Source organism: Phaseolus vulgaris, chromosome 9 (assembly GCF_000499845.2).
Source record: "Phaseolus vulgaris cultivar G19833 chromosome 9, P. vulgaris v2.0, whole genome shotgun sequence".
Taxonomy (NCBI): domain Eukaryota; kingdom Viridiplantae; phylum Streptophyta; class Magnoliopsida; order Fabales; family Fabaceae; genus Phaseolus; species Phaseolus vulgaris.
In genome coordinates, this window is record NC_023751.2 from 36,701,461 (window position 1) to 36,715,671 (window position 14,211).

A 14,211-nucleotide genomic window follows, 5' to 3' on the forward strand; every position below is an offset into this window, starting at 1 on the left:
TATAGTAAAAAAATGCTTCTTCCACATCCCATAATAAACAACCCTCCTTGTATCTGAGGCATATATAACAGAACTAATGTGTGTATGTGTGCAAACAGCAAAAAATAAAGTGGGATCAACTAAAATAAAAACTAGAGTTAATTCTTTTTGCAAAACTAAATTAAATAGAAAAAAGAGATGATGACTAACAACAAAACGAACAAGAGATAAAATAAAGACGAAAAAAGATACAAAAATATTGAAAGAGAGGATGGCTAAAAGGAAGTGCATATCCCTCTGCTGAATTAGAGTATCACATGGAAGATCTAAATAACACCACCCTATGTGCATTTTCACCATCCATAGCCTTTGGATATTAGAGTTGTTTCCAACCAAATTCCTTCCAGGAGCACACCTTGAAAGAATCAGGTAAAAAAAAAGTTTGTAGTCTATATTGTATCTTGCTGGGAATATCGATAGAATCAAAAGCTCTGGCACAACATTGCATCCACTGCTCCGTATTTACTTCTAGCTAACAAATTCGGGCGAGGAAAGAAAACCATGACTAAAATATTTTGGCACCAATCCTCTATTTCAAAAATCTGCTAGTACAAGTAAGATCAGAATTTAAACTTCTGTTTAGGCTTTTTCATCACTGCACATCCAAGGTCCTCAACATTCTGCAGCAAAACAAACCTAATTATGTGAATGGTAAAAGTCTCAAGGTAAATAACCAATCACATTAACAAGTAGAGACCTTTCGCTTTTTGTTTTTCTTTTTTTCTTTCTTCTTTTTCTTCTTCTTGGATTCCTTTACCTCAGATAGTTTGTTCAGTTCTTCTTCGCTAGAATCCTGTCAACATCAATGACAAACTGAGAAAGTGAAAAAGGCTGATATCTCAACTCAACAACTGTTCAGAAACCATTAACACTAATGAAGCAAGAACCTTAGGATCAGAGTCACCAAAGGAGTCCACATGCCGAATAGTTCTTTGTAAATTGGAAGTACCACCTAATGTTGCAGGGAATCATAAAAGATTATACTTAATGAATATAACATAAATTAAATTAAAGACATCGGATAAAGAAACTAGAAACCAAAATCCAAACAGAAAAGATTATGCCTAACATTGCAAAAGGGGGAAATAAAATAGAATGTGAGTTGTATTGTAGCTCTAATCTGCCTCTGTGTACTTGATATGAAAAAATAAATATCACAGAACAGGATATAGTATAAACATTAATCATGATTGCCCGGGTGATGCCAAGCCAAGCCCAGAATCCCCACAATAGTCACAGCAAAACCACACTCAGTCTGATGAAATTTGAATTTCTCATACAACAACTTAATAGCCAAACAAATAAAATAATTTGTATCATTAATTCAGTCCATAATCCACACTTTGTTGTTTTGGTCCCATATGTAAAAATTGCAAACTTTAGTCTCTAAACAAGTAAATTTAATTTGTTTGGTCTTGGTCCTTGTAATGCACATGCTATAGTGGCTTATGGTGTTGGTGTCGCTGTTAAGACCCCTACAAAATTCGTTTTTACTGCGTAAAACTGTCATATTCTTCCTCCACGATTGAAAATTTTCTGACAATTTTACATCGATAGAAAATTTTAGACAATTTTAAGCCGCCAGAAAATTTTTGCAGCAGTGCTACAACTGTCAAAGTTATCAGAGTTAAAGACAACCGGTAGAGTCCAAAACACATCAAATATGTTTGTGTGCACAGTCTAAAACTTACAATCTTTACTTATAAGGTCAAAACAGCAAAGTATCAACAAGTATAAATACCAAATAATATATTAATAATTAATCAATGAAACATAGACAACTAATCTAATACACAAAAAGGAGTACAACTTCAAAAAAGTTCTGACCTAAAAACAAATCTACATTATCAACTAATAAAAAAAAACATCATATATGAGTTTGAAAGGGATTATTGCAAAACTCTGCAAACTTATCCTACATCACATTCTATGAGTAAATGATTGTATAAAAACAGTAAGAGTATTAAATTCAAGACAAAGGCCTTACAAGAGAGGAGAGATAGAGTTAGAAGTGTTACTTGCATGGACAGTTTGTTTGGCATTATTTACGGCCAGTTCAAGGAGATCAGGATTAATAGATGCCAATCCATTCGGGTCCTTCAACTTTCTCTCAAGAAACTTCGCCAATGCCGCTGCTTTATTTGTCGCCAAGGGTCCACCGGGATGAGCCAACCTGTCACAAAAATCCACCAATCGAAAATTCACGTCAGACCCACTAAAATTGAAGGGAAGAGAATTGAAACTGTGGATTCAAAATAAAAAATTTGATCATGGGGTTGACAATGAAGTGTAAAATTGAAAAGGGAGCAAAAACCCTAAAAAGAAGAACAAACAAACCTAGGTTTAGAACTGGAACTACTAGGAAGAGGGGCGAATTTGCTGCCACGAAGTGCCCTTCTTTCATCTTCTGTCAGAGTTTCAATGTCTTTCACCATTTGGATTTTGAGGAAAATCTGCTGTTTCAGATTCTCTGTTCAAATCCTAGTTATTCTTTCTTCTTTGTAGTTTGAAATCAATCTAATCTTCTGTACACAAAAATAACAAAAAGTTTTATTATTTGGAAAGGAAGTTGAGTTAGATAATATTTTATTTAAAATTTAGAGAATTTAAAAAACATCTATAATATACGAGTATAATTATTAACTATTAATAAAGAGAATTTTATTGATAGATGTTCTTCTTTCTAATTTATACAAATTCTGGTCATTTTATTTTTTTATTAGCTGTTTTTTCAAACTAAAATAAATAGTTATAATAAAAAAATTACCTACAGAATAAATAAAAACTACTTAAAATAAAATTATAAAAAGTATTTCTTGTTATAATTATTTTTATAACAATATTTATAATGTAATAATATATTTATTTTATTAAGTATCTAGATCATTATATAAAGAAAATATATTATTTGGTAAAAAAAAATATGTTATCTGAAAAATATTTAATAAAGAATTTATTTATTTATCTAATAAATAAATAATTGAATTTTTTTATTTTAAAATAACTAAATAATTCCCCTTTTAAAACATAACAGCTAGATAATCTTTTAATACTATTTTTACAAAATTAATATATATATATATATATATATATATATTAAAATGTATTGTTTTTTTATTTTCAATTAATTATTTATAATGATAACAAAATTATACATTTTAATGTAGTAAAAAATGTGAATGCATATTCCCTCATATTTTTACCAGTTATTTTCTAATTACTTTTAGTGTATTTATTATTAACTTTATTATTTATAAACGTTACCTGCAATAAGTAATATTTCATTTTAAATATATAAATATAATATTATAAAAATTAATAAAATATTTTTATTTTTTTAATTATTATAATATTTACTTTTTTATTTATTATTATCATAAAAAATAGATGCAGTGCATCCGTATTTTTTACTAATATATTATAATCTTGTTCAAAATATATTAATTATATTAACTAAATTAGATATTATTTTAAAAATAAAAAATAATTAGTTATTATATAAACTAAATTAAATATTATTTGAAAGATTAATTTTTTTATAACTAATTTTATTATTAAAAAATTTCTAAATTAATATCTATTTGTATTAATGTCTTAAATGTATCAATTAAATATGTTTGCACTTTCATAAATGAAACTTCCTTACTTTTTAAGTCATCTTATCCATACATGTATCAAAACTTATTTACTAATGAATATGATCACTGGAATATGAATGTGGTTAAAAAAATTATAACTAATGCTTCATATATTTTTTTAAAAATGACTTGTATAATAAAGAAGAAATTTTGGGCAATCTAATGCCCTTAGAACATCATTACATTTAGCAGCACCTGATGCAACAGAAGAGAGTTGCTTAAACATATGTCCTACTATTAGATAAACTAGTACAAACAATTGTTGCTTATAGGTTCTCTAATGATACAACTTCATATGCAAAGGTCCCTTATTGATAAGCTACTTAGGCTAAAGTTATTCTTAAGTAAGGTAAACAAACAAACCCAAAGTAAGGATTATTAATCAACAAATATAAAACAACAGTATCTCAATCTTCAACCTCATTTTTTTCTTTCTTCAAACTTGATATCTTCACAGCATGGAATGATTACAGATGTTGTGCTCCCCCACCTTGCTGGTATCTATTGTCAGGAGCACAATACATTTGAAGATAATAGGAATGGGGAGAGATGAATAAATTTGGGGCAATCAAGTATACTGTGAATTTACAGGCCTCTTTCTCAGCCTAAAATCTTAAAAAGAGGCAATAAAGAAAGAGGCCAATCCAATTGTATTACAATGAAATGTGATCAAATCACAGTGTAGAAAGCACTTTCAATGGCTGGACAAGTCATGGCGGCTAATTGTATGGCATAAGCACTACACAACAAATACCCTTTCACTTCTCCATTCACCAATCAAACTAACCACCAAGGAAGAACTTGAATATGTCTCTCAATGAAACAATGCCTTCTACACGCTTGCTTCCAGCTTCCACAATCACTAGCCGCCTCACACCCGACTCCAAAATGAAATCAATGTGTATCTGGGTAAATTAAAACTTAACTTCTATATCAACTTAAACAAAAACAAACAAAATGAATGTTGCACATTGTTGTAACTTGGACACAATCGTTTATATTGACATCTGGTATGCAATTCCATCAACAAAATCCTGAGAAATAGCATATACTACGAAATTTAGGCAATAAAATGGATACAGTACAACACTTCATTTTTTACGTTTTCATTTCATCCATTTGGTACCTAACCCTATTAATAAAATCTCAGAAAGCTTATGCCATGAAAAAATATCAGAAAGGTCTTGTTACAGCTTTATGACTAGGCCCCAACTTACTTCCACTTTCTAATATTAAGCAACTAACTATTTTAAATAAGAGTTTTCTAGTCAATTTCCCTTCAGTTTTTGTCAGTCCACTACCATCAGAATATGTTAAATGTTACAACCTTCTAAGCTTGGTAGAATATGTTAAATGCTAAGTAATAATCTATATAATTATTAGTTTTGTCCTCCATGTTAATGAAATTTGGGGTTACATGTCTACAAAATAAGATATTAGATTTTACCAAGCTTAGAATATACAAATGAAGGTTGATAGCAACTGAAAGCAAACCCGAAATTACCAAAAGAAAATTCCAAAGGTAACCTTTGAATTAATAGTAAACCAATCACATAATTGTGTAGAAAATGATACTGAAAGCCATGCTTATCAGAAAGGGAAAACAAGAACACCTGGATTTGCCAAGCGTTCCATCACTTTATGCAGAGAATCAGAACGCAAACACATCTGACATCTTTGACTTCTAAGCTCATAGGGACTATATGCGTCCTGGCCCAACTGCAAAGCCTGGACAAAAAACCACGCAAAAGATAATGTCACAAGAAGAAAAACACTAAAATGACTTCATATCAATATATAAAGTATGCAACCTTAGCTTAGAAAATGAGCAGACAGGGATGCTAACATTTATATTTTCATTTGAAATAATTTTATTTTTTTAAAATGGAAAAAAGAAATCTCAATTAACATCCAAGACAAAATCTGACAAATATTGGCCCTTGTGCAGTAGTGCAACTAAGTTACAACAATAAGCTATAAAATGCAACCAATCAAAGCAACAAAATTCCAACCGTAATCTTAAAAATGTGGAAATTAAAAATATCTAAATAATAGGAATAGCCATCAGGAAATTAATACAGATAAATAACAGCACTACTAACAAATAGACTGCCTTCTGTGGAAATTAGATCATTTCACAAAATAGATCATACAGGGATGCTAGGAGGAGGAATTTACTTATTCCAAAAGTGTTGCTTGTCTAACTTAGTCCATCAAATTTACTATTCATATATATTGAATTTATTTCATCCAACTGCTGGATAGAGAATTCATGTTAAATAGATAACTTCTACAAATTTTCATATAATTTAGAAGATATAATTTAAAAGGTATTGGATACTTCATCAATCAACTTTATTTTAACTTAATATACTTCTAAAATATAAGCAAGTGTTGATTATAAGATTATATACATACAAGAATTTCAATTTGTCTATATTCAATGGTTGGATTTATGAAATTTATATTATAGAATAAGTTATTAAGTAAAGTAATTTGCAAGACTTGCCCTCAGCATAAGTGAATTTGTTCCCGTGTATAATGCACATTGACTTTTGACATGAAAAAGTAGAAAGCCTAAACTTGGCATCAACATTAATATTTGAAAAAAAATATATATCAAATTACACAGCTTCCTTAATATTACTTAAGAATCTATTCAGTGATCAATGTTTATTGATGTCATCCATTGTATCTACTCAACAGCAAATAGTCAAGAAAAATAAACATATAATCAAATGTTATTCAAGATATGAGGCTACATTATTTTAAGAATAAAGGAAATTGTATATTTCATCAAAACCAGACACCTATATCAAAGCCTTCTTGACCTTGATGTTTGAAGGAAAGAAATAATAAAATTCCATATCATACTAGATATTACTTAAGAATCTATTTATTCATCGAGTTTATTGAGATCCACTGGATCTACTCAACAGCAAATAGTCAAGAAAAATAAACATGCGTGTTTACTCATGATATGAGGTTACATTAGCTTAAGAATAAAGGAAATTAAATATTTCAACAAGACCAAACCTCTAACTCAAAGCCTTCTTCTTAACCTTGAGCTATATGATGTCAACTAAACAGATTTTTTTAAAGAAAAATAATTAGAGAAAGGGTGCTAAATAAATCTACAAATTCTTAAGATCATCATCATCCACGTCCCTGGGCCAGTAGGCTAAATACACATCCTAACTAAATTAATGAGGAAAAGATGAAATCAGAACATGTTATTTTTTAATTTCCAAAACATACATTGTCAGCAGTTTATAGGTATGCAAATTGAAAACGAACTTGCCTGATGAACAGTCATTTCATCAAGATTAATATGTGTATATGCTCTGTTCTTCGCCAAAGCTGTTATGTCACTGCTAATAAAGAAGGATGGGGTGGAAGTTAGAATATACAAACCACGCAATGATCAAAATGCTAGGAGAAGTAATGTTTGAACCATAGACTTAGACATAGTACATCAAACAAGGCATCATGAAGTGTAACAATAATAAGGATATAAAACACAACAGACCTCCGACAATATATATCCAGTAATGAGTCATTATCATCAACTATAGGTATTGAGCTTACTTGGGCTGCAAAAGCAAAGGGCGAGAATTAATGTAACTAAAATTGAGCTTTTTCTCAAAGAATGTGTTTCTTTTACATTTTAATGCTTGCATAAAAAAAATGATATCACCCCATAAAATTTATGTTTTCTTTTGATGATTAGTCATACGTTAAAATTTGTCTCATAGTGGGAGACAATGCTCTCTCTATCATCAGCCTAATACCTCAAAAGCATAATAGGATACCAATATCTTCATTCTTTCCCTCTGTTGCTTTTCTTTTTGATACACTATGTTCAAGGTCAGACAAAAAGTTCACACCTTGAACTAATAAATTTAGGGCTGAAGCAAGAGAAGCGGTTGGTCTCAACATTGCTAGAGGCTGCCGATTTGATTCCCCGATTTTGGGTACCCACGTGCCCACAGGTATTGCAGAGATTGGAAATTGAAGTACAGGCAAGGAACTAGAGCAGTGCCTAAAATACCTACAAAGGCCTGAAAAATCAATTTGGTAAGGATCATAACTAACTACATTATTAAAGAAATCATTCAACAAAACTTACATTTAAGTATTCCTGAAAGTGAAGCAAGATGTAGTAACTGCAGAAATGAAGCCTGTTCAGAAGAATAATGGATAATAGGAACAGTTGAAACCTCCTTTTGGAGGATTTTCACAGCAATATCTTTCAGATTGTCATATGGACCTGACTGCACCATAATAGAATAATACATAAGAATGTCAAACATATTAAACTAATAGAACTACAGTGGTGCAATGCAATAGACAAGTGCCTTAAATTAAAGCATACAATGATAATTACTAAAACCGCTCCATTGTTTCATGATTGGAAACACATACAAGTCTAGGCCAAGAAAGGTTTAAATTCAAAATCCTTGTCTTATGTTCCATCCATGCCTTGACTGTCAAGGACACTACCTACTCAAAAACAGACTGAATTTAATCTAATGAATCAAAACTAAAAATGAACAAAAGATAAATAAGAATAATGAAGGAGCAACAGTATTTATTGTCTCTTTTTTTTATAAGGAAAGATCAAATCTAAGTAGACAAGGGCCAATTTCTTATCAACCTGAAATAACAGCAAATGAAAACTAGAAGGACAGTAAATAGTCGTAGTAATGATAACACTTCAATATTTTAGGCCCTAATAAGTTTATAAACAATACAGTGAAGTTTGGACTGTAAGAAATACTATTATAAAAACAGAAAAAAGGACAAAAGAAAATATGTTGACAAAAACTAAAAAAAGAAAAAAAGATATTTAACTCAGACAGGATTTAGGGAAGTTCGGATGACCAGGGTTTGAGTCACCGAGTCCATAATCATCAGAAGGTGGTAGAAGGTAATGAGTTGCAATATGCCCAGGAGAGAGCAAAGAGTGAAGAAAGATTCTAAAAGTCCTATTTGAAACTCTTCAAAAAATGTTTTGTAAAAACAGTCCATTTCTGCAATGATCGCTATATAGCACTATGTTGCCAGTGCAATGACAACCACATAAAAAAAAATAATAGAAAGCAGCACAAAGAAGGAGGCAAATGGTGGTGAGGTGAGCATAAAATGCGCCCCACTATTCCATTATGGTGGTGCCATAACCATCATTCATCAACTATGTTATCAATTCACTTTAATTAAATTAGGCTTATTGTAAACACTAACTACATTTAACTTCATCAGCCTTTTACTCAGATAGAATTAACAACAAAAAGAAAAACACAGCAGTAAGTAACTCAAGCTGCTCATTATACACCATGATCTTTATATATACCAGTGGAAACACAAACATTATCGCACATGTGTGTCCACATTTTTAATAAAAGACAAAGAATACAATTAAGAATTTTTAATTATTATAATAATTATCAAAATAAAAAACAAAATAAAAACAATCATTGTGGGTAGTTTCTTGCAAATTATAGAAACAAAAAGGTTAGTTAATGAAGATAAGAGTAAAAGATGGTAAGACCATACAAAAGATAAAAATGGTAAAAAAAAATATGTACACAAAAAAACAGTTATAGAAATTAATCCTCATTATTAATTGTTATAGATTTTACAAACATAATATGCAATAAAAGATGAGAGTTATGCATACAAAAACCATAAAAAACATACATGGATAAAACGTGTGGAAAACACAGTTCCATTTCCATTGTTCTGCCTATTTAGATAAGACTTTCCTTCTTTCCAAGCTGATATGGAATGTGTTTCAAGCTCTTCCTCTGTCAGATTGGACCCACGATTCCCCAGCTGAAAATAGGAAATTAAAAGTTTCAACAAGCTATGCAAACATGCACACACAAACAAACTTTAGGGTATCTGTGCAAAAATTTAAGAATAATAAGTGATACACAATAGTAGCAAAAGAACCAAAGCTATATATTCCACTGGTCATCAACATGAAGAGTAATAAGTTATCAAACAAATTTTTCTTCTTACTAATAATGCTGGAAAATGAGAATGATTACATTGAATCATTAAGAGCGTGTTTGGAAAAAATTCAATACCCATGGATCAGACCTTTTCCTTCCACGTTTAACATAAAAAATATAAATTTTTTATCAGGTTCATTAGACATCTCTGACAAGAAAACGCAAAAAAAAATAAAAAAATGCTCTAGGTAACTCTTTCTTCCCATGATAAAACCAGGTCTTCATGATCTGATATAAAGAACCCAGTAGAATAGCTCCTCCCAGGTTGGGGGAAAATGGTCACATGTAGCAAAAAGGAGTAAGTTGACTCTCATGAAAAAATTTAAAAGCACTCTCAAATTAGGAGACTTAGGCAGCATTGGACTTTGTTTGTCCTTTCTTCTCCATAAAGAAGAAGCTCCTCAAATTAGCTTCTGCAAAAGCTCTGTTTATAGCTTTTTCTTCAATAAAAAGAACTCCTTTTACTTATTGGAGCTTCTCTGAAAATGTCTTTGGCCCAGCTTCACATTTTATAATTAAGAGAAGATAAAAATAAAAATAAAAAGTGGTCCATATGATAGCTTAATAAGCATCCCTGTTTCAGGTCACCACTTTTCGCAGCTACATAAGAAAAAAAAACTCTATACAGTAATTCTATCAGTGGAGTTCAGACTCTGGCTTCACAGCATCACAATACATCACCACACAAAGCATTGCATTGCAGCATTTAAAAACTTGACAATACAAAAAAATAATGATCCTAAACATATGATACCTCTAAATTAATTAAATTAAAATAAAATATAAAAGAAATACCTCTCTTAAAATTAAAATAAAATCCAAAGCACTAAGAACACCAACAAATTGCCCCTTGCACAAGTCCCAAAGAGGAGCCATGAAAATTCCCTGTAAGTTATCCAGATCAGAAAAATGCATATGTAAATCTCTACAGCAATTCACACTAAACCTAATAAAACTAATGCATAAGAAGGAATAAGGAAAAGACTTAAAATCATTGTCAAAGCAAAGATTCTAAATAACTGGTCAAATTCCATAGAATAATTCAAAATGCATGAGTTCATTCTCAGCTATTTATCAGTATAAAGGTACTTAAATGCACACTTGTTTAGCAAAAATACTCAATATAGGCTAAAGGGACCCTGGAAACCTTCAATTCATCTGAAACGGAAAAAGAGTTACCTGCTCATGCAGTATATGAAATGCCTGCTTTACTGGTAGATCAACATCCAAAGCAACAACCTGTGGCCAGGAGTCACTAAATTAGTAATTTTATAATTCAAGTTTGAGGTTTGCAATGTCGTCAATTCATAACATCCAAAATAAAGGGTCACGGTAAAAACTTCCAAACCTTGCCTGACTCGGGAAGTAATTCATAAGCAGTGTGGGAAGACAGAAATGCAGAAATACGCTGACGGGATATTTGTACATCTGCATCTGATATTCTTGGCAGCCCCTCACTGAAGGTACCATCAGTCACCCGGACCTGTTTTTTAAGTGAACAACATAATATACTTAAAGTCTGAACTCTGAACCATTACATGTCTTGTGCGAATAAATAAGATACTGGTGAAAAACAGAATAAAAATTCTGTATTTATTTATTTATTGTAACTATAGCAGTTCGCATAGCCATAGGCATATAATATTTAACTTAGAGAAAACAGAATTTCTTCTATTTATGTATAATTAATGTTATGCCTATATTTCTTCCTCTTCCATAGATACAATTTCAAACATGAGCAGAAATCGAATTATAAGAGACAACAGAACAACATGGACAACAAGATATTGTATGTTACCAGGGTTGAGTTATAACAAATAAGGAATCAGGATGATTTTATATAATTTCATTCCAGATAGAAGACTCGATAGGCCTACATAGATCAATATTGCTGGATAAAGACCTTGACTTCAAAATGAGTTACAAAACATTCTCTAGAATCCAGTCAGTTCATAGAATTGAGTATTGATTGATCTGTGTTTTGAAATTCCATTTCCAAGTACAACATAGCCACAATACATAAAGCAGTCCAGTCAATAAAAACAAACACAAATGTCAGGGTATGACTAACTCTCACCACTCGGCGAAAAGCCTCATTATCCACATCCATGCTATTTCCAGGTGCATCTGGATTCAAAACAGGCATGTAGTTGGAATCAGTTGGCAAGAAGGCAGTGTTGACCATCCCATACTCTCCTGGTACGTAAGCTTGATGTTCATCATGCCGCCATTCTCCATCAACAAAAAACTTGTACTGTATTCAAATAATTTCATAATAATAAGTATCAAACCACCATGAATTATGGTCAAACATTTTCCTCAAAATAACATCTTTCAAATCCACCAGTGCTTATCATAATCAGCTACTTGAAATCCCAAGTTTGAGCCTCACATCACACCTCAAACTCGGATAAGAATATTGACAACACCAGATAGCATTCAAAAAAAATTAAATAAGTATCATGAAACAGGAACTAGCATTCTAAACCTTTGCAAAAAACCTCAAGCGCCATGTCCTATTACACTTCCATGAATTTTATAATTTGGTTACATGGGAGTAATGTAGAGTACAGTCAGTGATATACCCTCACAAGCGAAAGCAATGCTTTGCTACCAAGACATCTCTTTAATTAATTGCAAAAACAAATTATCAAATCCACAAAACATCAAACGCAACACACGCACCATTAAGCTAGTAACACAACCATGAACTGACCTGATGGTAACCGGGTGGCAAATTATAAATAACTTGAAACACTGTTGGACAACCTTCCACTGGCGACATCGGTAGAAGCTCAGACCACCTTTTAGATAAAATTTACAACAAAAGGAGAGATAAGCAAGACTAAACCAGAACATTCTAAGCAAAAAATTAAGATGTCCATGCAACAATCAACAAAATATGCACCGTGTGAAAGAACCGCAGAGAAACACACTCCTTCCTCCATATGGCCACACAAAACGCATGGGAATTAGCACTGTCCCTGCTACAACACCCGCATCCCTTGAAGAATCCATGCTCGGACTGAATATTCGACCTCGAACTGAATGCTACTTTGAGAATACCCACTTCATCGCAGCTTCTCCAGCTCTCACGTTGCAAATTCAAGAGAATGCCGCGCCAATTCAATGTACTAGGGTGCCCAAAATAGAAAGAATAAAAAAATCCACCCCAAATCAAAAAACCAGCGGGAGAACAAAAGAAAAAGCTCAGATTTTGATACTTGATACAACGGGAAAATCAAAAGGGGAAAGTGCCCATTTCTCTCTGCAACAGAACCAACGAAGAAACTGAAGCGGGTATGGAAATAAAAACACTCCCAATTAAATTTGCACGCAACAAACCATTCACAAAACCCTAACCCTAAATTGAAAAAACCTATCAAATTCAACCTGGGAGAGCCACGAATTTGGAAAAAAAAATGTGAGAAAACCAAAGCAGAGAGACTCTCAAAGGGAAAACACAGAATAATTCGAAACCCTATTGAAACATTAGAAGAAACTAGTTGAGAAAACCGAGAGATTTATCCCTGAAGGGGAAAACAAAAAATAACAAAAAAATAAAATGGAAATTTAAATTAAAAAATATAATTATTATTCTTATGAAGGTGGGAAAAATTATGTGAGTGAATTTCTGAAATTGGAATAATAGAATAATAAAAGTGGCAGTTAAACTGTGAAACGTGTCACATAGAAAGTGCACGTGCGGTTCTGATATTAGATTTTGATTTCATGAAACTCTTTATTATTTATTTATTTCATCAAACACTTGTCTTTTTATTTCTATACCTTTGACAAGTGTTTGATAAAAATAATTTCTTATTTTTTTACTTTTTTTAATATGTCATACCCAACAATTTTGATATTGTTTTCGTAAATAATCATTACTTTTTATTGTTTAATATTAATAATAACAAAATATTCAATGTATTATGAAAAACTATTATTTTCTTCACCTATTTAAACTATAATTGATTATGATTCATATGAGTGGTTATTTAATTCAAGGAACATGTGAAGTTTGTCGAAGAAAGGAATAAAAAAAATTAAATCACTATATTCTAGTTTATAGTTCAACTTTAAAGAATTTTTAGTTATTTATGGTTACCTTTTATATATCATTTTTATAGTATTATAAAAAACATACATTGAATTGTAAAATACTTAATTCAATTCTTACAAAATTCATCAACCTAATCACCCATTTTTAATTCAAATTTTTAAAAATACTACTACTGCATTAAATATTCAAGAAAGAAAAATTAATGACAATATTTATAATCCCTCTATGCATTAAAGGTTTCCCATATGGTTAATTATTATTTTTAATGATAAATAATCTGTACTAATAATATTAGTATGACTACAAAAACTATATACTATTAAATAAAATATATATTGATGGATTCTGTTTTTAAATTATGAAAAGAGTTACTGAATAAAAGTGAAATATGTTAAATTTATATTAATGATGTTCGTAAATTAAACTTGAATTTATATAAATATATTAATTAAAT

At 30.9% G+C, this 14,211-nt stretch overlaps 2 protein-coding genes across 11 annotated transcripts; both read right to left on the minus strand.

Annotated features, from left to right (window-relative positions):
* Positions 1 to 185: 185 nt before the first annotated feature.
* LOC137821574 (nucleolar protein 58) lies at positions 186 to 2,593 on the minus strand. Its single transcript, XM_068626232.1, has 5 exons — positions 2,377 to 2,593; positions 2,058 to 2,212; positions 927 to 991; positions 737 to 832; positions 186 to 659 (listed from the first exon to the last, which is right to left on the minus strand). Exons 1-5 carry the CDS (start codon positions 2,472 to 2,474, stop codon positions 600 to 602), a joined length of 474 nt encoding a protein of 157 aa, XP_068482333.1. The 5' UTR covers positions 2,475 to 2,593; the 3' UTR covers positions 186 to 599.
* Positions 2,594 to 3,891: 1,298 nt separating this feature from the next.
* LOC137820696 (sucrose nonfermenting 4-like protein) lies at positions 3,892 to 13,322 on the minus strand. 10 transcript variants are annotated; one of them, XM_068624892.1, is made up of 13 exons: positions 12,603 to 13,188; positions 12,411 to 12,498; positions 11,772 to 11,948; positions 11,043 to 11,177; positions 10,874 to 10,933; positions 10,490 to 10,579; positions 9,378 to 9,512; positions 7,807 to 7,951; positions 7,565 to 7,738; positions 7,207 to 7,270; positions 6,979 to 7,048; positions 5,291 to 5,405; positions 3,892 to 4,582 (listed from the first exon to the last, which is right to left on the minus strand). In XM_068624892.1, the coding sequence occupies exons 1-13, from the start codon at positions 12,710 to 12,712 to the stop codon at positions 4,572 to 4,574; spliced, it is 1,374 nt and encodes a 457-aa protein (XP_068480993.1). In that variant the 5' UTR covers positions 12,713 to 13,188; the 3' UTR covers positions 3,892 to 4,571. The 10 variants fall into 10 exon arrangements, 8 of the variants coding, with proteins under 8 accessions (XP_068480993.1, XP_068480992.1, XP_068480990.1 ...); XM_068624891.1 differs by having other exon boundaries at positions 3,892 to 4,711; XM_068624889.1 differs by having other exon boundaries at positions 6,979 to 7,051.
* Between the last annotated feature and the right edge of the window lie 889 nt (positions 13,323 to 14,211).

Bases quoted from the DNA above. Each gene is read 5' to 3' on its own strand.
- LOC137820696 (XM_068624887.1), bottom strand. From the start codon at position 12,712: ATGGATTCTTCAAGGGATGCGGGTGTTGTAGCAGGGACAGTGCTAATT. The intron at 9,513-10,489 runs GTATTTCTTTTA...TCCTATTTTCAG, and splicing joins TTATTTTAATTTTAAGAGAG to CTGGGGAATCGTGGGTCCAA. The intron at 7,052-7,206 runs GTCTGTTGTGTT...CTTCTTTATTAG, and splicing joins CTGGATATATATTGTCGGAG to CAGTGACATAACAGCTTTGG.
- LOC137821574 (XM_068626232.1), bottom strand. From the start codon at position 2,474: ATGGTGAAAGACATTGAAACTCTGACAGAAGATGAAAGAAGGGCACTT. The intron at 992-2,057 runs GTAACACTTCTA...CTGCAACATTAG, and splicing joins CAAACAAACTGTCCATGCAA to GTGGTACTTCCAATTTACAA. The intron at 833-926 runs GTTCTTGCTTCA...TGATGTTGACAG, and splicing joins TTGGTGACTCTGATCCTAAG to GATTCTAGCGAAGAAGAACT.